Genomic DNA, 26,824 nt, shown 5'->3' on the forward strand with positions numbered 1-26,824 from the left:
CGCAAGTTATTACAAGAAATCGTTTTGGAAATAACCACGATAAAGTCCCAAATTTACAAATAAACCCACGCCACTATCCTCCACCCCAGCAACCGCAAAACTAAATTTTCAGACAATCCCAAAGAGGACATTTTTTCCTTAAAGACCAAGGATTTTTCCTCCAGCTGTCCCGTGCATGAACAGTAAGAAAAACAATCGTGGTAACAGCAGAGTTAAATTCACTCTGCAGGGAGAGAGGACAGCCAGGGCACCGGGGACTGTTCACAACCAACAGACAGAAAAAAACCCAGTACCCTAGCCCTACCTTTCCAAGCAGATTTTCACAGAAGTAAACAGTTATAGCAGATACTTTCTTCAAAAGATACATTGTATTTCCCAGGTAAGGCAAAATTTCCACCTTCGAATCGGCATTCCTCTCAATACTGTTAAATATTAACAGAACAAAGTCTCTTTAGCAAAATGCCAGCACCTGCCAGCTCACCTGTCTGCAATTACACTAAGCAAACCAGATCTATCACAGAAGAGGTTACAGAAACAGTGTGGAGTTCCCAAATGAATCTTTGTTTTAAGCAAGTCCCTTTAGTATACAAATGTTAACTGCGCAACTTCAGTACAGACAGTTCAATGTCTGCACACTTTTCTTTTTTCACTTTTAATGAGACATGGAAGTTCCTGAATCACATACCTGGTATTACAACTTGGAAAGTTTTACACAGCCTCGTTTTGTGAGAAGCGGCTGACTACATTGCTAAAGACGTAACAGCGGAAGAATAGAAAAAGGCAGCTTTCAAATGATGTTTTCCTTGCTGTTGATCTCAGAAGGGTTCTTCCATGCCAGAAGAGAATGCAATTATTTCAGATGGAAATCTATTGTTTATTACTCAGGACTGACAGTAGAGAGGACTAAAATTGAAAACAAAAACGATCTCAATTTATCCAATGATGAACAGATCCACTGATGCATTTTGCAGTATCATCCCCAAAACTCATTTTTGCAGTCTGTCAGAACACCCTAACTCTGAGAAGCTAGACTACACAGAGAGATCCTTAGTTACATACAGAGATGTGTTTTTTCAAAGGTGTACGAATTGCACTGTTTGCATCAATCTTTATTGGCTCTGAATAAAAATGTTGTCTTGAGAGCCTCCAAGTTCAGATTCTAAAGAAGGGCAATTAAGAGTTTAGTCCCAAATGCATAATATTTTCAACTGTTACACAAATAACATTTTTTTTTCCCCACTGTTTATACTCTTACTCGAATCTAAAAGCCAGCAATCATGAAAAGACGACAAGAAACCTATGCAGAGAAACTCTATTCTGACACATGGACAACACACGGACACCAGCGACACCATCACTTCCTTTCTACGAGGGAAGATTTTTTTTGTATTTTCAGCATTCACATATAAACTTCAAATCCTGAAAATAAATACCTGTCTCAGAGTGCTTCACAAGCACCCCAAAGAAAACTATCTACAAATCATACATTCAGCTACTCTGTCATTTTCAACACTTCCAACTATCGTCACTTTTACAAGTCCGAACTTTCATAGCTGGGAAAGTTGTGTGTCAGCTACACACTTAAGAGCAATAATGCTTATCATCTGAATACACTTTCCATTATCAAGTGGCTTTACCAAATACTGTTCTACAGATAGGAAAAGCTTAAGAGATGTGTGCAAAAGAATCAGTCAGACTCAATTCATGGCTTTGTGAGATCATACCATTACTTTCAAACCAACTCAAAAACAGTCATCAGAGTACAGTTTGAATATTGACAATGGAATTCTGGTCCCCAAGCAACTCAGCAGGAAGACAGACCAGAATTTCACCACTGATATATAAAACCTTGTAGAGAAACATTAGTAAACAAAGTTTTTAAGAGTCAGGAAAAACTGTAAAAAATCCTTGTAAGTCATAAAAACCATTTCAGTGTGAAATTTGTAAAATATCACCCTATTTATTCTCTAAGCTTTTCTAGCAACATATGACTTTATCATAACATATCTGTAGAAATCTGATGACTAAGAAACAATAATTTTTCTTAAAGGTAGTTCCTTAAACATTGGCCAGTTTGGAAAGTTGAGCTAAAGTCTCTTTACAGAGCAAAAAATTGCACACAATTTTCAACCTTTTCACTTCTGATTCTCCATGTCATTGAGGGTATGGCACACAACAGTCTGGAGGGGAGCCAATGCTGCTCACTGGGCTCCGGGTACTTGACTCATAAGAATTTGGAGCAATTCCAACCACACCATCATTTTGAGGGGTTTCGCCTTTCAAAAAGTCATCGTCTTCATCTTCAGAAGTGCCCTGCATAAATTTAAAAGGATCAGTGAGAGCAGAAAGATAGTCCAGGTCTCTATTAAGATTTGACAGAAGTAATGAATGCTGAGACCAAAAAGGGTATTTCTAAAATAAACTCTGAAATGTTGCAAAAAGTCAAAACAGCTAATCAAAATGCTATAGGAAAGTTTATAAAGTCACCAGTTAACAAAGCTACACCACCATAAAGTATTTTTACATATTATCACAGGAAGGAAAGAAAAACACACCGTTTGAAGGACTCAAAAATCTGACATAGGGTAGACATTCTGCAAGAAGGTAAACAGACTACACAGGAGCTTTAGAAGGACGTAATTCAGGATTTGTTTGGGATATACTACAATTGTCATGACTAGTTGGAATGGTAAGAGAATTAGATGTACTCTCACTATGAAATACGGGAACTAAATCGTATCTACAAAGTGGATTTCCCAGTGACATCAGCATGTCCATATTTTGAGAGCATTCACAAGCGTTCACAGTGGTCCTGTGCTGCCAAACGAAATCCTCTGCAGAAGAGGGGAAAAGTGTTTTCAAAGCAAGGATGGATCAATCCCTAAAGCTTCCTAATTTCAATCACAGCTTCCCTTAAATGTTTACTGTACTCATATCTACTAAAAAAATTAGTCCTGCAATAGAAGCAGCTGATAGAGATTTGGCAAAAGCTGAACTGCATTTTGATCAGAAAAGATTACCTTTTTAATGGGTTTCTTCAGATTCTCAAGATCTTCAGCACTCAGCTCTTCCCAAAACTGATAAAAAGGATCAATGGTCTTCTTTGATCTGAAAAAGGAATTAAAACACAGTATGAGTTAATGTATTCAGTAAAAGTCATATGTATTTCATTTTAATAATACAATATAAAATGCTTGGCATTTCGATAGCCCTCTGTAGCGTTTTACAAACTACTCAATTAATCCCTATATAATCCCCAATTAATCCCATGAAGAAATAACTCAATTTTGCTGATAGGTACAAATTACAATTGTTTGCTTGAGGAGTTCTGATACGGTCAGGTCTCCTAATTCCTGAGTATTTTTAACAGCTACACTATGCTCGCAAATAAGCATAATTTTCTCACAGATTTTTGAAGGTACTAGTAATGATTTTATTAATATTATTTATCAACATTATTATATAATTTTTATATAATAGATATCATTTTATGTGATCTAATATTATATTAATATAATTACTAATATTAATAATTTCTACTTCTAAGAAAGGTCTCCCTTCTGCAGGGACGGATTTTTTTTAAGAGATTAAAAAAGCCAGAATGTTGCCCTCTAACATTAAAAAGTGATTAAAGCATCATAGTGCTAGACATTTTGAAAAGCTGCAAATGATCCACTATTCATTAAAAAAGCAAGATATTTTAAATGCGCTGAAGTCTCCAATCAAGAAGTGATACACTCAAGGTGCAAAAAAACTAAACCAAAACAACAGAAAAATGACAAAACACTACCACAGCTCCAACAAAATATGTATCAGGCTAACATTATGGTATTTTAGAGACAGCTTAAAACAAGGAAAACCAAAAGAAAAGTCACCAAACGTATTAACTAGATCTTCCAGGAAACTGGGTCCTGTTCCTTCTTCATCACTATATGTCACAGTGGGGGTAAATTTCAGTTCAAACCTTTGACAATCTCTGGTTAAAATATGCAACATGAAAGGTACTAAAGATCAGGAAAGAAAGTCAACTGTAGAAACACTGACAGTTTCTTACAGTTTCAGTTCATTATATTCTACAAGGCAGAAACGAGTTGTTTATTTTTAAACTATACCTTTTGAGCATGTAGGGATCAAAGGGGAAGAAACTGTCAAGTGGGTTAGTGCATGTCTGCACAAGGTCACCCCCAGTGCCACTCCGAACAACTGGTATAAACTGCCTATTGTTCCTCTCAATAATTGTGTAGCAGAACACCAACTGGTATTTCCTTTAAAAAGGTAATGAAGAAAAGATAAGCATTTCTGGCACAGCTAAAGCAAGAATTTCAGCTGGTATTAAAATACAAAGTTATTTTTTAACAAACATCACTTCTATCTTCCATTTTCCAACTGATACTAGGAGTTTTCAAGATAGTCACAAGGTAAGGAGTCTATTCTCTTCCTCTACACTCCTATAAACTTCACTCCAAGTAGAATCATATTGGCTCCAACACAAAGCAATCAGTTTCATAGTACTGCAGGATTTCATTGAAATTGAGCCAGAAATAAACTTACTCCACCTAAAATACGGGCTGTCTTATATGAGTTGTCTTAGATAATACTCAATAATATGCCTAACAAAACCCACGTTCTAAGTACTGTGCTGTTTTTAGACACACAAACACAAATAACTGTATCAAGCTGAAACGGAAATAAATGAGTAGGTACCTGGTAATGGCAGCAAACAAGTTCACAACAGAGGGTATACAAATCTTCAGGGGGTTTAGCTGACACATGACAATGCGCTCAAAATTTAAACTCTGCAGATATGACAGACCTTGAAAATAAGAACAATTGAGAAATGTAGGTTATGTATCATATAAGCTGAACTTAATTTCCAAGAATTTCCAGTCTGACCAGCCTGCACTCTGCATACCACCACAGAAGCACATCCTAGGGTGTGCTCTTACAGTAGAGATTTAGCCCACAGCTTGTTCAGCAGAAAAGCTACTCTAAATAACGGTAACCTGCCACAGCGGAGGGATCCTTCTAACACAGACACTACACTTACACACCCATTACAGGGACTGACAGAGGCACAGAGTCATCAAGACAGATTATTAATTGAAGCCCACACTAGCTTTATATAGCTGGAATTCAAACATGCTCAGTAAGTGGGACCAGATATCCATGCTGAGGAGTTATTGGCATTGTTTTCAACAGTGGGGGAAAAAAAAGATTATTTAGCTTGGTGTACAACAGGTGTACAAGCCATCTCATTTTATTTAGAGCACAACAACATAAACTTGCCATCAGATACGTGACTGAACTGACCATTACAAAACACATCAACAGTAAAACTTGCAAATGAATCCCAATACTGTTCAAACCTAATATACTCACCTTTCCTTAAGTTTCCATCCAAAAGTTGCTTATGACGGAAAATAAGTGTATAGAACACCGCCTGACATGTAGAATAAAATGGCCCGTGGAGAGCTACATCACAGTAAGCGTTAGCCCCTGTATCCTGATTATCAATGTATTTATGCATCCAGTTCACCAGAAGATCCAGGCATGCTTTTACTGTACTATAATGAAGGTGGGGGGAAAAAAAAGTGTAAAAATAACACCTGAAATGGTGTAGAAAAGACATTAAACAAGTATTCAAGTATCTCAGTGGTTATAAAACCATCAGTAAGAAAATCTCATTGTAAAAAAGGAGATTCTGTTATGAGCTTTCTCCTTTATCTCAGCATAAAACGAATCAATGTATCAGCACTGAAAATCCCAATCAGTGAAAGCACGAGATGCCAGAAGAGATGAATCCATGAATGCATGTTGCATGTGAAACGCTCAGTAAACAATTAGAATCCTGGGTTATAGGTAGTACAGAGAGAGATACCTCCCATGTCCAACAAGTAATTCCAATATCAAATTAAGTTCAACATTAAAGTCACTGAGCCCGCTCTGAAGAGCATAAAAACACAGAATGGGTACATGCAAAAGACGACATTTTCACCCATCTGCTGAAGTATTTTAATCCATCTGTATCAAAATACTAGAACACTTGACTTCCCTGTCTCAGAGTCTACATAAAATGTGTAACATAGGGCATTAAAAATATCTGCTTCTGAACATCAGATACACGGGGCATCCATGACTCTGCCTGAAGTCAACATAACCTACCCGTGCTCAGCATTTCTTGGAAAGTGAAGCCTTAAACAGCAAGTCATGAATCCCAGCAATCATTAGTCTGCATCCTGTAAATGCAAAACTTTCCTGGAAACTTCAAGACAATACTGAAACAGTATTGTAGAAAGGACAAACAAGACTATTGATTTAGGCTTACTGGCAAAGCAGCGGGAATAGAAGACCAGCACTGTGTGTGCATTCTGTGAATTCTGTACTTAACCTCAGCAATCATCATATATGAGCAGAACCAAACAATTTATCAAAACAACTTACACAACTGGAATAAATTTAGCTCTCGCCAAGAAGCTGCCAATATAACTCCCAGCAGTCTGCCTGATCACTGAGGGATTGTTTGGATCGTGCAGTTTTTTCCAAAGATGGTCTAAAAATGCCTCAGCCAACCCCTGGAAACAAGATACATAGAAATCATGAGTTGTTACGCTGACGACACTGTTTAAGTAACAGATTCCTAATACTCAATTCCCATAATTTCCATAACCAAACCATTAAAAAAATCCACCTATAACTGTAGTAAATAACTATTCCTACACATGATGGAAAAGCACTCTTTTCTGTGTCTTTTTCTATACTTAGTTGTAAAAAGTAATTGGAACCAGAAGTCTAGGAAAAAGTCAGGAGTAGATACACGAGAAGTGTTTAAAAACAAAGAGCGGTAAGAAGGTAAACTTGAAGTGACTGTTCATGGACTCTTGTAGGAGAAGAGGTCAGGGACATCCAATGAAAATAGCACAAAGACGAATTCAGAGAAAGAAAAGTGATTCTTCACCTTAAATGGTTATACTGTGGAACTTTTTGCCACAGAAGTTCATGATGCCAAAAATTCACATCAGTACAAAAAGCATAATATCATGAGATATTTTCTCCTTGAATTTGCCCATCATGGGCTGCTACCATGAAAGCACATCACTTTGGCTCAGGAAGTTACCTTGCTGCTGGAGGCTGAGAGGGTATTCTAGCAAAACATCATAACATGCTTGCCCCATTCTGATATTCTTTCCAACACGTCCACTATTGACCACTGTCAGAGACAGGGCATTAGCTTAACTGGATCTTTAGCTACTCTTACACAAAAAGTGTCTACGTTCTTATTTTTATATGGTAAGAGAAAGAATAGTTTGTTGAGAGAGGTGGGAAAATGAGGGGGGGAACAAACAGCAGACACGATTTTCAAACTGAAGAGCTGACACAGACAGTATCTTTAAGACAGTTCTGGGATGCTGAAGAAACTTGCTGGAGCACTGTGTCTCGGGTTCAAGAGCCCAACTGGTTCTTGTAAAAGAGGTTCGTTAACCAAGTGCCTTCACACTAGCTTAGATTCCATCTGTTTGCAGTTTATGAACAACATGGGAAGAGCAACCGCATGAAGAAAAACTTGAAGAAAGGAATAACAGAGAAGGAAAAGAAAGCAAAGATACTAATTAATCCCGATGCACTAAAGATACTAATTAATCCCGATGCACTATCTTCAGACTAGAATTACAGCAGAAAACAACTATTTTTTGTAAAAAAAGCCAAAACAAGCATGCAGAAATGACAGAAGACACTGCATTTTAAAAACAGCTTCTACTCACCAATTTAAAGCTACAGATGTAAAACATGAAATACTGTACATGACATGAAGCATGGGTTGGTAAAATGAGCTTGTCAAAAACAGAAACCAGATCCCGATACAAATCCTTTGTGTTGCTGATATCAAGCTTCCCTACACAACAAAAAAAGAAAACAGAACAAAATGAGCCATTTCAGGTTTTTTTCCTGCTGTCATGCTGCAAAAGTGGCATTTATATCTCTCTAAACCAGTAAGAAATAGGTAAAGAAACACTGTCAAGCTGACTTCTAGGCTTATCTGGTATCTAAAAAATATTTATAGTAAGACCTTCCAGGACTTCAGTTCTACTGCTTTTTACAGTGGTGTACATGGAGAATATCTGTATGTGCACACGCACACATGTATAAAACTGGCAGACATGCAAACTTTGCAATAATGTGTTAATTCAGAAGAATCAGAAGAAAACACTAAGAAATAAATTACCTGACTTATGTGAAGAAGGTACAGCAAAACGGTTTCTAAATATTCTGTTTTAAATATATAAATCTAAGAAATTCAAATCCTTAATAAATGTCAGTGTAAGACATTTCTTTCAGGTTTTTTCCTGTAACATAAAGCCTTGCTGTAGCAATTCCAATTGAGTGACATGGCTGGTTGTTTTAATCTACTTCCAATCCTTGTGAGGTTGAAAGGATCCATAATTCTAATACTCAAAGCAATACAGTAGAGCAAATGATAAAACACTGTGGTTAATCAGAAAGTATTTCTAATCCCCTAAGTTCTGTAGCACAATGAAAAAACAAAACTCTATTTACCCTTATACCCTGCAATGCCACAGTTTGGATACAGTGTCATATTTATATAATCAGAACGTCTCCAACTGAAGACTAAACCTTTAAAGTCATAAACGTACCTTTGCATCCTCTGCCAATAACACTGGGCAGAGGCAGAAATGCAGACTACAGCCTGCTGATGGCAGAATTCTGCCGCTAAAGGGTGAGGGCTCTATCTTTGCAAGAACAGAAATCAAGAACTCCTCTTACGTTTTTCTTACTTGTTGGCAAAACAACAAAATTCGGTTATAGTTTAAGTGTTCTTACCATCCACATGGCAAACATCTTTAATATAGGAAAACAGGATGGTCATCAAAATATCAAGGCGCTCTGCAAGTGGATGGGCCATTCTCTCACTACTGGAAGAGACAACTTTATTTCCTTTGCTTTCTTCATCTTCCTCCTGGTAGACAAAATGGCAGTCATGCAGCTTTTATATACACAACATCACAAAGACAGCAATTACAGGAAAAGTGAAACCAAATTTCTCTCAGTGATATGCTAAAGTTTTGCCTTTTTTTTTTTTTAAAAAAAGCAGTGTCTAATTACACAGCTCAGTGTAAGCAAATTTTTGTAAACTAAGCCAACTACCATGAATTCTTTAATTAGGTTTATGTATAGCTGCTTGTGTTTTTACATAATGAAATTCATTCACTGCACATACGCTGGGTATTTACATGAATAAAGCCAACACCCGGAGAACACATTAATCATTTGTCAGCTGTTCAGGTTTCAAGAGCTGTGTGCAGTGCAGTAACGACAAAGCAATAACGTATTCCTACACTGTCTTAGTGCATCGCCACCTCAAAAGTGGAAATTTTACTAAAAAAAATTTTAGTAGAACAAGGTAGCCAACCATGTCAAAAAGTCCCTCCTCTGTAGATTTTTCCTCACTATCAGAGTTATTAGCAGTTTCTTCAGCGTCTTCAATATCTTGCTGTGGAGTACTAACCTACAGTTGCAAACAAGAAATTAATTTTTATAAGACCATGACAATAACATGAAACCTTTTTTTATTATTTATACAAGAAATTACAACACCAGTAATTTCTAGACTAGATTTTGTCCTTGACTAAATAAACATTTTAAAAGGAAATATGTGTGTAATACACAAACACACACTCCAAACTGTCTGAAACTTTACCTCCAGAATATAAGCTTTCCCCAGACTATTATATGCTGAGGTTCTCCAAAATAAAAAGACTTCCTCATTTACAATGCTACCCCTCCTGTCTTTTTTAAGACTGTAAATCCTTTTACTTCAAAAGGATGATAAAACAGATCAACCACACAAAGAGAAGCACATTCTCTGCACATTAGCACTGATCACCATGAAACAGTTACTTTGATTCTGGCATGGAGATTCCATGCAGGGTATAACAGTACACATCATACAGTTACCCTCAGTTGTGGGAGCATCGTAAGACTGGGAATGGAGTGTAAATTTGGTTGTTTTATACTCATGATCACGAGCACTACTGCAACATATTTTTTGTTGAGCTTAACACTGAAGCATATTTCATTTCCTGCTCTGTGTATTTTAACACCAAGCTTCCTTAAAAGATGATACAGAACAAACTTACATCCAACTTTAACAGCTTTTCAATAATAAGCTCCAGAATTTGAAGCCTCAGAGTTGGAAGGTACACCGTAACTCGTAGCAGGTTATGAACATAACATTCCTATAACACAAAATTAATTCATATCTATAATAATGTTAACAGAAAGTCTAATTTCTGCCAAGGATTTTTAGAAGACAAGTTTCTTAATTTGTTATCTAAAGAGCCAGAAATAGGTTTAAACAGACTGTATTCAATCTAGAATAAGTTAATGTATAAGCCAAACACCGACTTTCAATTGTTAAGCTGTGTTATCATTAACTTCCTAATCTACTAGTTCTATGCAAATTTTTCCAACTATGTCTAGACAAAATGAGTATTAATATTCTATAAGAAAAGTTATTCATTTCCATAGGAGTTTATGTCTAAACTTTCTCTAGGTAAATTAAAACAACAAGCATATTCCTCACTACATCTAGAACCAGCTCTAGTAGAACTGTTTAAAGTGAGACTGAATAAATCTTTATTTCAGGTTATTATAATATACCAACAACAATTCTAAATTCCACAGGTAAGTCTCTTCAGAGTCGTTCTGATTACAATTCAAACAGGTTAACAGACAAGTTCTGTGAGTGTGCATGTGCCCACCCATGTATACACACATATGCACAAAAGACAACGTTGCAATTTTCATTAGCAAAACTGTCAAGTCAATACATAAAATTAGGTAAAGTGCCACATTCAAGTACACCATAGTCTCTTTGTGAATATGCATTATAACACAACCTTTAATTACATGAGCACATATGATTTTTCCACAGGCCATCTGCCTCACTCAGTACGTAAAATGGATAGAGCTAGTTTAATGAGAATGTATAAATTGGACATATTTAACAGCAATGCACGGACCATATTTTTATTACACTTCATTCGAACCTTGCCCTGAAAACACAGTTAAGAATTTCTTCACGACTTGCTCCTCACTGAGCTGATGAATAAATAAATAAAATTCTTCTCCTAACACCATGTAAGAGCTATTATCCCCCTCGTTTTACAGACAGGGAACTGATGCCCAAAGTTATTTGGATTAAAAAAAAAAAAAAACCTCAAAAAACTAGCAAGGTATACAAAGAACTTTGGGGCGTTTTCAGCACTTGATGAGTTCGAAACACAGCTCCAACTGAACTTGGCTGGTGGAGTAGGGCTCTGCCTTTCTGTAAAATAAAGTGCCAACATATCAAGTTGGAACAAATAAATATAAAGATCACACAAGAGCCGTAACCTGTCAAAAGTTTTCAGCTTGTTTTTCACCACACATGAGCACTATACCAAAGATGTAATAAAACAACTTAACACCCTACATGACTGGCAACTTGGATTTCACCTACAACGTCCATTGCTTTCTGTCTGCTTATCAAATCCTCTATTCTTCTGATAAATACTTTCCAGTTTTGACAACAAATGAGACAGGTATCCTACCGTCTCCTTACTATACAACCCTGAGATTCATCGTCAAAGAGGTCCATCTTGTGCATTGATTAAGAAAGCAATCCTGTGGAAAAGATATGCAGTTATGTCATTAAAGACTAGCATAATGCTTATGCACAAGGAACTTAAGTATGCTTGGACAACCTTATACTAAAGAGACACAACCATATACATACACATATAAATATTTAAAAAAATAACAAGAATCTTAAACAATACACTCAAAAATCTGCAGTCAACACCACCAAATTAGTTGTCATAGAGTATATTTATACATTAAAAAACAAGTGAAAAAATAAACAAAAATATTCACAGCTCTTACCAGAGTTCTTTCTGATTTATTAATAAAAGGAAAGTTTTCCACAAGTATCGGCATGAGAAATTGTGGTGTCCTACAATTTAAAACAAAAACAAACAAACAAACCCAGGAGTTTTAAGTTATTACCACAAGAGCAAATACTGAAGCTCCAGCACTCTAAAGACAGACTGGAATAAGCTTATTTCACAGTAACTTTATTTTAAGGTAAGTAATTGTATAAAATCTGTTTCTGCAAGCATCACCGGACAGTGGCAAACTTTCACTGTGGACTTGTTAGAAGCCACTTCAAATACGTTGCTATAAACATGACTTTCCCTACTTCCTATTTCCATTAACAGGATTTTTCATAATGATTGGATACAGCATTCCACCAGTTAGTCAACATTAGGAAAAATCATGCAATGAAACTAAGTATTATACTTCCACTTAAGAGGAAAAAAAAAAAATCATCAGTTCACAAGCTTTAAATCTGCAAGGAAAGGGCATACAAAACCATGGGATTATATACTTACGAAGGAACATATCTTGCAACAGTTTGTAATGCTCTATGGCATGTATTAAAGTTTTCAGAAAGGTCTAAAGAAAGAAAAAAGTACTCTTATGCATTTGGTTACAGAAAACTAAATCAGGAACCAGCAAAAACAGTTCATATCAACTAAAAATTTTAAAGATTCCCAAGGAAACTGCATTTGCCAAAATGGGTTTTTGGGGAAGGGTTCTTTGTTTTGTTAAGTTGTACTGCCTTACTACCAAAATAAGCGTGAAAAATAATTACAAATAAAATTCATGGCATCACAATCAATAAACTCTGAATGTGCTGCCAGCCCCAAGGCCAGGTATTGTTGTTATATGCTCTCATACTGAATGCTAAACTTAGAAACGCAAAATTTATCCCACAATACACAAATATTTAGAAGATACGGTAAATCCAAGTCTGTAGATAAAAATCTATTGAAAAATTATGCCTCATTTTCAGAAAAGTCAAACAAACAGCTAATTAGGCTTCTATAGCAGGCTTTTCTAATCCAATGTCACAAGTGAACAGCAGAAGAGTAGCTGGGTCATCACAAGCAGAACTGAAATTTATTCCAGCATTCAAGATAAGAAAACATTAAATTCTTGAAAGACATTTAGCTATCTGTTTGCCTTATCAATAAGCACACTAATTATGCGGCATTTTCGTTATAAATTGTATTTGAGCTTACCACAGGCAGACAACAAAAACAGACTCAAGAATCCCCAAACGACCTAGTTTTATTGAGGTAAATAAAACAGAAAACAAACAACTCCTAACTTTTCTTTGGCTTTGAAACAATCTAGGACTAGGAACGTTTTCCTGTGCATTCAGACTTATTCCTACAGATACTGCACGAACAGGAATATTTTGAAAGTAACAAGCAGTGGGTCACCACACCACTGATTTAAGAAAGTCTTTGACTCGGCAATTTAAGGATGTACTGTTTCTTAATGTTTTACATTAACTCTGCTAAATTAATTTTGTAAAAAAGGAGCAACACGCACTGTAGACTTCTTTAGTAAAGGTATTACAGTAGCATATATAAGCCATGCTTCCTTTATACTCACTTTCATCATCATCATCAGAATCTGAGATATCCACATCATCTTCTCTGATGGTTATTCGAGCTAGCAAAAAATGAGATGATTACATGAAAATTGTACATATCTTACAGGTAACAATTTCAATGCCAGATCAAACACACTGGACAGTAGTCTTCATCAGGACTAAAGCATCAAAATTATCCACAAGACTTTCTAAAATAAGCAGAAGCTCATGAAAAAGACTGTTTCATTCACAGAACCAGGTTCTTGAGAACATCTGACATGATCCTCACTGCAGCTTTTGTTTTTTAGTAATAACAACATAATACAATTCATCCCTTTCCAAGACATCTTCATAAATGGGGTCTGTATTAGCCACTAGAATACGTCTTCTAAAATCTAGGTACAGAAAACTATCTGTATCGCAATTCAGCTATCCAAGTTAACAAAGTAACCAACAGGGAAAAAACCTGACTCAATAATTAATTGTGTCACACACTATATTTATACAGAATTTATCTAGGAAAGACATTTTGATAAGCAAACAAAGATTAAGAGAAAAGCAACTTACGGGGGACAAACTGTGATACAATCATCCGAAGGCACGGCCTAAGATGGACAGTTTGTGCGGACACTAGATTGCCAAGAAAACCCAGATATTCTTCCACCACCTCTCGGCTTCTTCTCAACCATGGCAGCTTCTGAAAGTAGGCAAACACCAAGACGTCAAAGAAAGATGTTTTGAGTACTCAACTATTAATCTTTCCATGTAACAAACAAATATTTACCAACAAAATGCTGACCAGTTGTTCAAGCTCTTTGGTCAAATATGCAACAGAAGCTCGAAATTCATGCAGCCAATTAATGATCTGGGCATCCTTAAAATAAGCAGAAAAAACAGATAACTATTCCAATAAACAGTATTACCTATTACTAGAAAATAACAAAATCCTCGGAAGTCAAAGATTAAGATTGTAAATAGAAACTATTTTCACATTAACATGCAAGGAATTTCTTTAGGTTTGTGTCCTCACCAATGAAAGTTCTTGAATGCAAGAATAAATGCATACCAACTCCTAAACCAACTGCCTGCCTGGAAGGCTTAAGTTACAGACTGAGCAAGGCATGCAAACCTCACTCACACAGAACACATTTAAAAGAAATGGCATTCAATCTTAATTTTCTTTTCTTTTTGCTCTAGTTTAAGGAGAGGGGACACTCAAGTCTTGAAATAAGAGAGATACTGAAACAGTAGCAAATCTACACAGAAAATTTTACACTGATTTTGCCTGTACACTGCAAAAGGCCTGCTAAAAACAAAGCATTTTACCAAATGTCCTCTTTAAAGAGAAAAGGGACTCCATACAACATTATGTTTCCTGCAGCATTCTCCTCACAGCTTTGTGGTTTAATTAAGGGGGGGGGGGGGGAAGGGACAGCAAAATGTGGTGGGTACTCACAGCTATACAGAAGAGCCATGAAACAATACTTCTGGGTATAACTACTAAATGCATATGTATCTTACTGCCTAATTAAACAAGTTTTTAGTGAGAACAGGAGAAGGTAAAAATTCATGCAACTTAAAGGCTGTGAAAGTCAGAAACCACGGTTTGATCTACAGAAGTATCTGTAAAAACAAGCATCAGTGACCTAGAAAGATGGCATCTGGAACAAAGACAGACCTTGTCACAAAGCAAAAAGTTTCTCACTCTTGAGCAAAGAGTCAGTAAGCATGAGACAACATTGATCACGATACTGCATATAAGATATATATGTGTATAAACAGACAATTGCTTTTTTTTCCATTTAGAGTTTCAATTCTGATAGTTTCCACAAAGCAAAAAGCTGTTAAATGCAGCCAAATGTTTAAAGGAAAGGATTTGGGTAAGCACCAGAATGACTTGTCTGATGATTACCCAGACAGTCGAACTTTAAATCATCAGACCCCTTACTACCAAAACTCTTACCTTTATGTCTGGATCTGACAGCTGATGCTTTAATAACTCAAAATCCGTGGTCTCACCCTAGCAGAGGAAAGAAAGATAAGTAAATAACATCCATATTTTTTCCAGCAAAAAATACAAATTTCATCAACATATCTGAACAACCCAATATTGCTGAACAGTAACATGAAGAACACAAGTAAGTGAGAAAGCTCAAGGAAGGCTGAAGCAGCAGTAACAGAGTGCTGTCCCTGAAAGACAACTGAAGCTGCTGGGTTATTTTTAGCTGCTCTCCCTGTGGACACAGTCGTGATCACTTCGCACCCTTTGGCATAAGCCAGGCTTTACACCCATCCAGGACGCCACTCAGGTTGACTCACAGGGGAAATCTTTTCACTTGCACAGCAATACCACCTGGCACAAGCCTACAGCACTCAGCTGCCTTCAGATTTTTTTCCTAAGCCTTCAGATTTTTTTCCTAAGCCTTCAGACGCGGTCTCGTGTAAACCGAAACGAGCCTTCACACTGAATTACACCCCAGGAACTAGTGCCCCGGCAACGCACGCCGCCTGGAAGAGGAGCTACCCGAGGAGAGCCGCGACGGCCGGCGGAGCAGAGCCGCAGTCACCTTTTCGTACTTCAGCAAGATATCCGTCAGAGTCCCCCCGAACCGCACCGTCTTCCTGGGCGGGGAGCTGATGAACTCGTCCCCTCCCAGCATGGTCACGGCCCCGCGCCTGAGGGAAGGCGAAGCCGCGTGAGCGCCCGCGGGCCTCACCCTGACCGAACGACCGCCCTCAGGAGCCCGACCCGCCCAGGGGGCCCCACCGGCCGACGGGCCCCTCTCCTCAGCGGACGGGCAGGAGTCACCCCCCCACCCCGCCCCAAGCTCCGGGAGTGGGGCGCCCCGACCACCCGCAACCCCCCCGGAGGCCCCATCGCTATTCCGCCTTGCCTTGCGGTGGCGGCAGCGCGCGCCCCGCTACCGGGGCAGGCGTCGCCGCGCGCCGCGCCTCTCGCGCGCTGCCTGCCCGCGCCGCCACATGCCGCACCCGGGCGGAAAGAGCGCCCGCCCCGCCGGAAACGCGGAGTGCTCCTCCCCTCGCACCATAGAGAGGCGCGGCTGGAAGGGCCCGCAGCTGCTCTGTCCCCGCCGTCGGTGGTGCGGGCGGACCGAGGGAGCCGGGCAGGGGCACGAGGCGGGCGCTTTCCTCCCCGGTACGCGGCGGGGCTGAAGCCGGGCAGGAGCAGCGGAAAGCTCCACCGGCGCCACCGTGTCGGTTTTGACATGGACACCTGCGGGTAATGATAGGGCTTGTCCAGTAGCGGCACAGACAGCCCGCGCTTACAGGTGGCGGGTCTCGAAGGGCAGCGTCGGTAAGCGCGTAGGCCACCGTCAGCGTTGGAGCTTAACACGTCCTAGGGAGGCAGAATTCCAGATTTAACCACAACGTCACGATGAAGCGATCAGAATTTAAGTTCATTTGCAAGCAAGCTCTCCCTGACCCGGGAGGCGAAGCCGGAGATAACCCTGCGGGCAGCTGCCCCGAGAGCGGGTCAGAGCCGCGCAAGGCCCCTCACGACAGCCAGGTCGTGACAGCAAGGCCGACGGCCAACCAGTAAATTCGGGTTTTTCAAACTGGAAACGGTAGTACTGCAACTTAGAGGGAAAAAATAAACGATCCAAAGAACTTACGCGAGATTAAAGAGGGCCGAGTATCCACCCTAAACAAAGCAGAATTTGACCTTGGAAAGCAATTAGGCATTTGCTGGAACAGAGGCACAGGGAGCTTAAGCAAGATTTCTGGATGTTTTCATCCTCTCTGTGTAGGCTAGGTCTATATTAAAGCACAATGCTGGTAGCAATATCATTCTTTAAATAATCTAAATAAAATGTGTTATGGACTCTTCTGTCTCTGAACTAGTAACTGCTTTTCCTCTCAAAACATTGTGTATATACACACACACACACTACTGTTGAGAAAATCATTACCTGCATTTATTTCAAAGGCCACGGGGGTTTTTTGGTGGGTTTTTTTGTTGTGGTTTTTTTTTTTTTTTTAATACACACCAACTGACTATATTAAAGGATGTAGCAGCTTGGAGATCATATAATTCAAAAGGAATTAAACACTAAATATGTAAAAGCCTTCAGTAACTTTTAGAGCAATCTGGATAAGTATGAATGGAAACATGCATTTTCTGTGTAGTTCTTCAGTAATGTTCAATCTGCTCAAAACATTTTTTTTTAATTCAGTTGAATACATGTTCTCCAATTCACATAAACTAGTTACAGCAACATATGACATTATTTGAACTTCACCCTCTTAACCAGCTGTACATATTTGCTTATTCTCTACACAAGCTGCTACTGCAATAATTATCTCCCTCCCAGCAACTCTCACTCCCAAAAGTCACATCAACCATATTTTTGTAGAATTTACTAATAACTTTAATTTAATTTCCCCCTGGAGAAGATGTTCCCATTTAAGGGAAGTAAACCATACATACCACATGAAAACTTTCTTTAGATACAGTCCGCATCTAAAGAGTCTAACAACAAGCATTTAATCCTTCTACATAATTACAAGTTAGGGGTTTGGCTTTTTTCCTTAGTGGAATATAGGATGCTGTTTTGAGCTACTTCTAAGGCTTAACCAGCTACAAAAAACTCCTGTATAATCACACTCCTGTAACCAGTTTGGTTCTTTGCAATTTTGGCTATGTTTTTAAACAGAGTGCAGAGGACCGTCCTTTAAGTCTAAAGGAATTCTAGCTTTAGATGCAAAACTCTGTGTTCACACAACAGCAAGCAGTCCTAAACATGTACAAGTGCTTCTTTCCAATCAACAATATAAAAGTTCTTTGAACGGATTTTGTGCTTTATCAAGCTACAACTGATAAGGATACCAGGGACTAAAATAGTGTTAAATATTTGTTAATGTTTAACTGCTACTAATTCAGTTGGCAGTTTCTGTTTTAGTATTAGCCTTCCTTATTTAGAAGGCAAATAGGCTGCATGAAATGGTAACTGGTTTACATTTTCAAAAAGAAAGGATCATAGCTTACAATAGTTATTGTTGCTCCACAGCAAGTACTTTTTATCTCATTGTTTAGGCACACCATACTAGTAACATTCTAGTGCTTCTCTGTGATTAACATCCTCCTTTACTGATATGTCAGCTCCTATATTTAATTTTTAAAACATACATACTGTTCATAATTGTAAATGTTTGAATTCCATGCAATTTTTGAGTGAAGTTGCAACAGCCAGCAACATTCTAGCTACCATCTTATGCAACAATCATTAAGTATTGATATTGGATTTAAAATTAATTACGTTGTAATCTAGAGTAAATGCAAAGCCCTGCTCAATTCACTCCGGCAATTATGATTGCAACACTAGATCAGAAAAAAATTTTTCACCAAACTAAGTATGTGAATGGCTGCACACAAAAGTTTTGGCTTAATTTATAGCTGCTACTAATCATTCCACTTATTAAACATTACATCTCATAATTCAGTTTACACGTGAAACTACGGGGAATCAGAAAAAGCAGTTATCTCTGTTCAGAACAATGAAATGAAAAAAATTCTTGGGAATGACACTGAAACAGTGATCTGTAGGTTTTAAGGGAGGAGTTTGTTTGGCTTTTTTTTTTTTTAATCAGATAATTGTAACAACACAGCGGTGTCACATTGCCGTTCCTCTAAAAGGAGGAAACAATTGTATACACCTCCTAAAAACTGCAGTTAGCAAAGAAGAAATCACATTACAGACCTTCACATTTAGCGTTCACCTAACCTTGTTGAAAAACTGAGAGCATTTGGAAAACGTTTAAAAATTAGAATATGCATAGAAAAGTAAGAAGTTACTCCAGTAATTTACAAGAGAACATTGAAAGACATTTCAAGAGTTCACAAGGAAGTGCAGCCACAGTATTCTTAGTAAACATTTTCCTTAAATCCACCTCTAGTATTCAATGACATGTGGCATAAAAACAATTGTACTTTAAAATTTTAAAGACCTACCCATATTTGCTAATGGTGGGCTCAAACTCTTAGTTCAAAACCAGAGGAACTAATGAGAAATTTCTCCACACAAGAATTTTAGGTATCATTAACTTTTATATAAATCTTTTCCCAGATGCTACTTCTCAGTTACATCTAAATGTAAATTTGTTAGTATTTTATAAAGCATCGGAGTATTTGTTAATCAACAGGGGGGGTTTTTTTGGTGGTTCCCCTCCTCAAATGCTTCAGCATTAAGAAAATAATTCCCAACATCACTGGACTAAAAATGCTGCTTCTTAGAGTCATCATATTACATCATTTGCAACTATGAAGAATGTACTGGTATGTCAACATCATTATTTTTACTTGTCTACTTATAAAATCTCAAATTCCAAGTTATTCCAAAATAATGATGAAACTTTACAAGAGTCACCGTAAATTGTGTATTTACACTATAAACAACTTCCACTACATTTGCAACTTTGCATCAATAGTTTAACATAGATATTTTAAAAGCACCCTTACAAACAAAAGTATTGCACTGGCATCATAAAAATTCACAGTGAGTTTAACTTCCAGACCTTGGTAAAACAGTGCAAGAGCTTTTCATGGTGCAAGAGCTTTTTATCCAAACATTCCCAGGTTATTAAAAATAAAAAAATTCTATATTACATGCTGCAGTGATTTTTCTGTGAATCACGTTTGTTTCTTTTTTAGTTCTCACTTCGTAAGAGATCTAATTTATGTTTTGAAATGGTGAAGAATACCCACAAAAAACTATCCAGTCCAACACTGAAATAGGTGTGTTTGGCAGAGATATGGCTCTATGTGTCCGTTTTATACAGAGTCCACAATGGTGGCAGAGATTATTCCATAATGAGAGAATCCTATTGCATTGAGTAGGGAATTCACTTTCCATAATTTGCAGCACTTCCCCCACTTTTAGAGGCAGTAACTTCGATAGTCGTGTCTTCAACAGATCCTGAAGATAATACATTAAGAAAAGGTTACTCCAAAATAGTCTTAGAACAAATAGTCATATAAAACTCTAAACTGTTATTTGAAGTCAGTCTTAAAAGTATTTTTCCTCATGTTTAACAGCCAATTGGAACCCAAATAAAATACCCATCAAGTCAACAGCCCATATCCAATGGTGACCAAGTGTGGATGTCTCAATAAAGGCATAAGAATACAGCATGCAAGTAGTATCTCCTCAGGATATTATCTCAACTGCCACTTACTGCCTCAGGTCTTCTTGAGCCAAATATATTATCTTTGCATCTCTTCTGTTTCTTCCTCCTGCTTTTTGAATCAGTAAATTTTTATCTGTCACATTTCCCCATGCCAAATAATCCCACACTTCAGTTACATAGCATGTCACAAGTCTTTAGTTCCTGCTTTGTCTTGGGAGAGGCATTCCCCATGTACATTTTCCATACACTTGTGACTGTAGAGACTTCTAGAATATTTTATACTCTGCATCTCTTTTCAGTTTCAAAAATCCTAATGTACTTGTTATTCCTTTAATATAATCCATTCCATATCTTGAGAATTCTCACCTTTCTCACTCGCTTCTACCATATAATTTTTAAGATAGGAAATCAGAACAACATGCAGTATTCCATTAATAACTTCAGAAAGTTATTAATGGGAAGAACCAGAAAATTATCTAAGTGACAAAAATGCATAAGCAGTTTCTGTAAAGAAACTTCCTTTTTAAGGCAACAGCTCATTTTCCAAACACTTGCACTTTTTTTTTTTTTTTAAATTAGGTGAAATCTGAAGTTAATGGCTCAGGAAGCATTTCTAATGGCCAGTATGGTGTGGGTTTTTTTTGGTGGTTGGTTGGGTTTTTTTTTGGTGGTGGTGGTGGTTTTTTCCTCTCCTCTCTCTTGACAATATCTGCCCAAACATGTTTAACCCGTTTGGTTAAGTTCATAAATATCTCCAGATGGGGAGAGGATTTGGTCTATCAGTAAGGGATGATCTGATTCAGACAGTTGTTTATGCGAAGATATAAAGTACCTCAGATGAGCTTACTTCAAAAAGGAACCCTGAATTATCTTTGGAGGTGCAACCATTTGTTATCCTTTATTTTACCTTGAAAGTTAAAATCATAGAGTTCATGTTACAATGTGTAACGACTCTTATACACTCCCTCTGTCTTGGTTCCTTCTGAATTACAATTAGTAATGCAATTGTACCGAAGTTTGTTTACTGTAGCATTAGAAGCTGCTGTTTACTTGGGAGAGCTTATAATAAAGCACTCTATACATCTGCCTCTATAATTAATAATAAACCATAGATTATTTCTAATTAAAATCAGTAACATGTAAGATTTGAAATATTTAAAAATAATGGATAACTTTCACTACTAGAAGTTTATTACAGCAAAATACACATCTATGTATGCATATTGAAAGTAGGACCATCTACAGAGATAGGATATTATCTACTAAACTCAATACCTATAATCACCATAATCTTTAGATGAAAAAGGTTAGACATAGTCATTTAACAAATACCATTTCTTCCCTGCAAATACGGATCTCTGTCAGTTCTAAACCCATTTCAGGAAAAAAGAAGTCTAAAAAGAGGAGAATGACTCATTTACAATAGCCTGTTTTCTAACTGCAGATATAGTTAATAATAAACTAAATAGCAGTAACAAATCTTTTAAAGCTGTATTGCTGTTGTTCTTATTCTGCCTCCTACAAGTTTTCTATTAAGCAATAATTATCTATATTGTATCTCCCTACTGTTAGAACTTCCTCTCAAGAAAATTCTGTGGCTTTCATGAAGGAAGACTATTTCCACATGAACTTTTCTGTAAACCAGCAGTAGCTTCAAGATTTAGTTTCAAGGAGCAACAGAAAAAGCTGACCTTGTACACAGTGAATCAGAATTGCAAGATGTTCAGAATCCTTGAATAGTTCAGTCAGTGCAAAATTGCGTTTACAGTTCCTTCAGAAAAGGATTTTACATAGTGAAGTGAAAGCTTGACTTCCCCCCCCCCATTTTCAAGGCATTAAGCATGCTTTTCTTCCTAAATAAACATGCATATTAATGAACACCAGGGATATTTTGAAAGGCTTGATCTTCAACGACATTTCAAAGTTGGACCTAGACACTTTCTTTGCACACAGGATAGTAGCACATCTTTTTCAGATGACCGAAGTTCAAGACAAGTAGTTTAACTATTGATTGCATTTATGAGTTTCAAACTATTAGCTACAATTCTACCCCTAAGTTAAATACAAGTCAACATTTCATTGTTTTTGTTGTTGTTCTCCAAGAAAGAAGCATTTCATGTTGCTAAAGAGCGAGATTCCCCTCACAAGCGTTCATGTGGGTAGTGGTTAATGGCTATTTCATTACGGCACACTTACTTCTAGTGGCGTTTAGAGTTACTATCAGGACCAGTTCAGAACCGTATGGCTTCTATGCTTGCAATCTGACAGACCTTGCAGCAAGCCCTCTGCATACCAACTCCATCACACTCACGCATGCTTTACTCCAGCTGGCCTTTTCCATTCTTAGACGTCTACAGGAAGTATTGTTCCTGCCTAATCAAATTTGGGCCCTCTCTCTCACTCAATTTCTGTTATCACCTGAGCTGAGAAAGATTTCCCACAACTTTTTTTAAAACAAGTGTCAGCTGTGAGCAAGTGGTTTAACATAACAAGTTTTTAATTGAATCTCAGGTAAGAGAGTTCTCTCAAGTTCTAGACAAACTTAAGGTTCTCCCTCCCCCCCGCCTCCAGCTTCCCTTCCGCTGACCCCTTTCGCTGGAGGCCCGTCCCAGCACGGTGGCACGCCCCGGGACTGGCCTCACCGCGGCGGGGGCGGCGGCCTCCCCGGCTCTCACCTGCTGGAGTCGGCGGGGCGGCCCCGCGGGCCCCCGGCGCGCTGCAGCTCCAGGTCGGCGGCGGCACGGGAGCGCGGCGCGGGAGCGAAGGCGGAGGAGAGGCGGAGGCTGAGGCCGTGCACCAGCCCCCGCAGCAGGCTGTCCCCGCGACCCTTGGGCGGCGCCAGCCCCACGTCGTCGCGCAGCTCCTCCGGCGGCACCTCCAGGTTGCCCGCGTACCAGAACACCCACCAGATGAGGCTGAGGAAGATGCCGATGCCGCCCGCGTAGATGAGCAGGTCGGAGAAGAACACGTCGGCGAACACGCCGGCCAGCAGCACCGCCAGGCCCAGCGCGTCGAAGGCCAGCGCCAGCCAGAAGGCGGCCACGCAGCGGCCCAGCCCGCCGGGGGCCGCCATCGCGGGGGAGCGGCGGCAGCAGGGGCGCCACCGCCGCCTCAGGCCGCCCGCACCTGAGGGGAAGGCGGGGCGCGGCGGGAGGGCGGTGCCGCACCTGAGGGGGACGTCCAGGCCACGCCCCTCGGCTTGCACCTGCGCGCGGGGCCACGCCCCAGCGGCCGCTGAGGTGGAAGGCGGGAGGGCCGCCGCCCTCAGGGCGGCCGCACGGCGCCCCGCTGCCATCGGGACGGCGCCGGCACTCCCCCCCGCTCAGCTTAAGCCGCTCTAGGTGTGACTGACACCTCGTTCGCCGAGGCCCGGTTCTTACAGCTGGCTTCTCCCCGCCACCGGTGTTGGACGCCCCCTGACAGGCCCCTTCGTCCTGCCCCCGACTCGTCGAGGCGGCTGGCACAGCTGGCTCTTCTTCCAGGCGTTGCTCAACTTTGTAAGAGAATAGCAGGAGCGGGTGTTGAAGATTGGTCTGTAGTGACTGTCAGCATTTTGGAGTTGAGGCATCTCTTGCAAGTGGTGGTCACTGCCATTTCCTTGTGCAGGTGAGCGTGAGACAGACACAGCTGGACCCATTTAACTGTTTGCAGTTGAGGCAGTGTCACCTTGTGAAGGGGGTAAAGTCTTTACCTTAGTTTGCTCAGACACCCTAGAAGGGAGGCACTCCAAAAAAAGGTCGTCTTGAGATGAACACACGTGTTGTAGACCTCCAACGCTTGCAAGAGGCAGCAGCTATTAGTAGGCAGCAGAGATTTGCGAGACAGTTATAATGTGCACCTGCAAGTCATATAGACTACTTTAACCACATGCTTGAGGAGGTTGGCTTAAAAAGAGTAGTTAGAGTACAACTTCTGCTTAACAAGCAGGAAACTACTTGTGAATACAAGATGAAAAAATCCAGCAAGTAAAACAGTTATGTAAAAGGCAAGATACATATTTCAGTTCACTGTTAATGACCTGGTACATATCTTTTAACACTCCCAAGTCCTCAAGCACAAGAACTATATTTGGCTGTAGGCTCTCTTGCGCATAACTCTCACGAGGCCCTTATATCTAACAGTTTGTTTAGTGATTGATAAGCCACACTGTTCCAGTAACCAGAAATATCAAGCCAATGGAAAGTCTGACAGGCCTAAGAGCACATGCAGCACAAATACAGTGTGCCAAGAACAATGCTGCTGAGGAAGACTATTCCTCCCATGACAATGAGTGCTATTGGTTTCCTATAATAAGACCACAGACTCAATTCCTATCATAGCACTTGGTTCACTTATCATTGCTTCTGCTGAACATTGAGAATCAAGACTAGGTAAAGCCACTTCTTCATTAGTGACTGCCTGTGCTATTGACATTATTCCATAGAAGACATCACAAGCTGAAATCCTCTTAAAATCATTCTAAGTACTTCAACAATAAAATATCTTTCATTTTGAGACCTAATACCACCTATCTTGAGAAAAATCATGGTACCCAAAAGTCTATTCTGCTATTCTTCATTATTATTTTCAAGTATCTTCTGGATTTTAAAGTTTAAACCTAGCTTCAATAAAACACCTATGGTTCTACTTCTGCCTCAAGTTATGGTGTTAAATAACCTTTTAACTTTTGTCCCTCTCAAAAGTGTAAGAGAAAGAAGATAATGTACCAGTTATCCAAGTTTGAGTGAGGTTCATATACCTCCTTAGTTTAGGGGGGTTTATTCCATTAGAATCAGAATAGCTCTTATGAAGTCAAGCTAATTTTAGGATTACATACTTATCCTGACAGCAGTAGGAATTCTAATAATCATATACAACCCTAAAAGAAATAATCATGACCATTTTGCTTAATCTGAAGATTGATAGGGTGAGAAGGCAGATCTAATTACAACAGAATAACAAATACTGAGGGAATTTTAAACAGAAATCAGTATTAATAATCGTAACTCAAATTCTTTGGAAAAAGAGCTATTTAAGTCATAGTTCTAGCCCTGTGGCATTCTTATTGTGTGCACCAAACTTACCTCCCCCTAGGGCCCAAGATGTAATTAACTCCTACAAAATGAGTTTGTGAACAAGTTTCTATTATCTTCTCTGCATCCCTCCTGCCAAGACTTTGGTTTGATAGTATTCAGATATTTGCTTTATTATTAGCTGTTATTCTTCCCAGTAATGCTGAACTTCAGGGCTACTCTGAAAGTGTAAGTTATATTATCACCTCATCCTACCAAACATGTATACAAATATAGTGATTTCTATAAGCATGGCAGAAGGCTTACAGACCAGCTACAGGCATAAACTAGTCTGTTTTTTCTAGACAGATAGTATTTTTCTTCCCTATTTATCTGTCCATGGAAATTCATTTTTCAGCAAGAGCTCAATATTGTTCAAAACATGACACTGTTGAAGTTACTAACACATTGAATATATCTCCATTTTATTTTTTTTTTTAAAAAGCACCCAGCCACATAAATCAGAGTAGAAGTTAATGTACTTTTTAAGTTTTTCCTCTCTTGCAAAAGGAGTAGTTCAGCAGACTTTTTTTGGGTGGAAAAGAAAGGCACTTTGTCTTCAGTAGAGTAGTAAGTTGCAAGGTAGCTGCACTAAATTGTTTCACTGTAGTTTTAGTTTCTAATGCTTACTGCCATCTTTTGAAAGACTTGCTTCCTGACTCCAGTTTATCTCGGCGAGGAACATGAGTTAGTTCCCACTTTAATATAAATATGGAGAACAAATGAGCAATATAGAATCAATTCTAGTCGAAACAACCACACTGTGTGCTACTAGAGAAAATATTTTTGTAGTATCTTTATTAAACCTTTCAAATAAAAGCAAAGACTCCTTGCAGAAGCTTGTCCTTAATCTAATTAAGAGTTTAGTTTTAACTCTTGCAGCAAATTTTAATAAAACAGAATATTTTTTTTTAAATGAGAATGTTGATATTTTGAAAGTTACCAACTTCCTCTTCCCTTCTAGCCTCCATATAGCCACTCTGCTTTCAGTACTTCTAAAAAGGACGTGAACTCGCTCACATTAACGATACACAAAAAAATTTTGGCCATTACCCAGTTTCCGCACAGCACTGAATGCAAGGATACATGAGCCGTGTAAAGAAAGCACTGTTTGTATTTCTTGAAG

At 38.9% G+C, this 26,824-nt stretch overlaps 2 protein-coding genes across 2 annotated transcripts; both read right to left on the reverse strand.

Moving 5' to 3' along the window:
• Positions 1-1,298: 1,298 nt before the first annotated feature.
• RRN3 (RRN3 homolog, RNA polymerase I transcription factor) lies at positions 1,299-16,173 on the reverse strand. The gene is made up of 17 exons (XM_050905783.1): positions 16,069-16,173; positions 15,465-15,521; positions 14,286-14,375; positions 14,069-14,198; positions 13,522-13,581; positions 12,450-12,513; positions 11,941-12,010; positions 10,155-10,253; positions 9,428-9,523; positions 8,839-8,974; positions 7,761-7,891; positions 6,442-6,572; positions 5,380-5,564; positions 4,705-4,813; positions 4,113-4,265; positions 3,021-3,108; positions 1,299-2,313 (listed from the first exon to the last, which is right to left on the reverse strand). Exons 1-17 carry the CDS (start codon positions 16,159-16,161, stop codon positions 2,155-2,157), a joined length of 1,851 nt encoding a protein of 616 aa, XP_050761740.1. The 5' UTR covers positions 16,162-16,173; the 3' UTR covers positions 1,299-2,154.
• A 3,710-nt stretch (positions 16,174-19,883) lies between these two features.
• On the reverse strand, positions 19,884-23,925 carry LOC127022397 (transmembrane protein 238-like). Its single transcript, XM_050905968.1, has 2 exons — positions 23,323-23,925; positions 19,884-20,436 (listed from the first exon to the last, which is right to left on the reverse strand). Exons 1-2 carry the CDS (start codon positions 23,718-23,720, stop codon positions 20,427-20,429), a joined length of 408 nt encoding a protein of 135 aa, XP_050761925.1. The 5' UTR covers positions 23,721-23,925; the 3' UTR covers positions 19,884-20,426.
• Between the last annotated feature and the right edge of the window lie 2,899 nt (positions 23,926-26,824).

The sequence above is a fragment of the Gymnogyps californianus genome, chromosome 15 (assembly GCF_018139145.2).
Source record: "Gymnogyps californianus isolate 813 chromosome 15, ASM1813914v2, whole genome shotgun sequence".
In the NCBI taxonomy this organism is placed as follows: domain Eukaryota; kingdom Metazoa; phylum Chordata; class Aves; order Accipitriformes; family Cathartidae; genus Gymnogyps; species Gymnogyps californianus.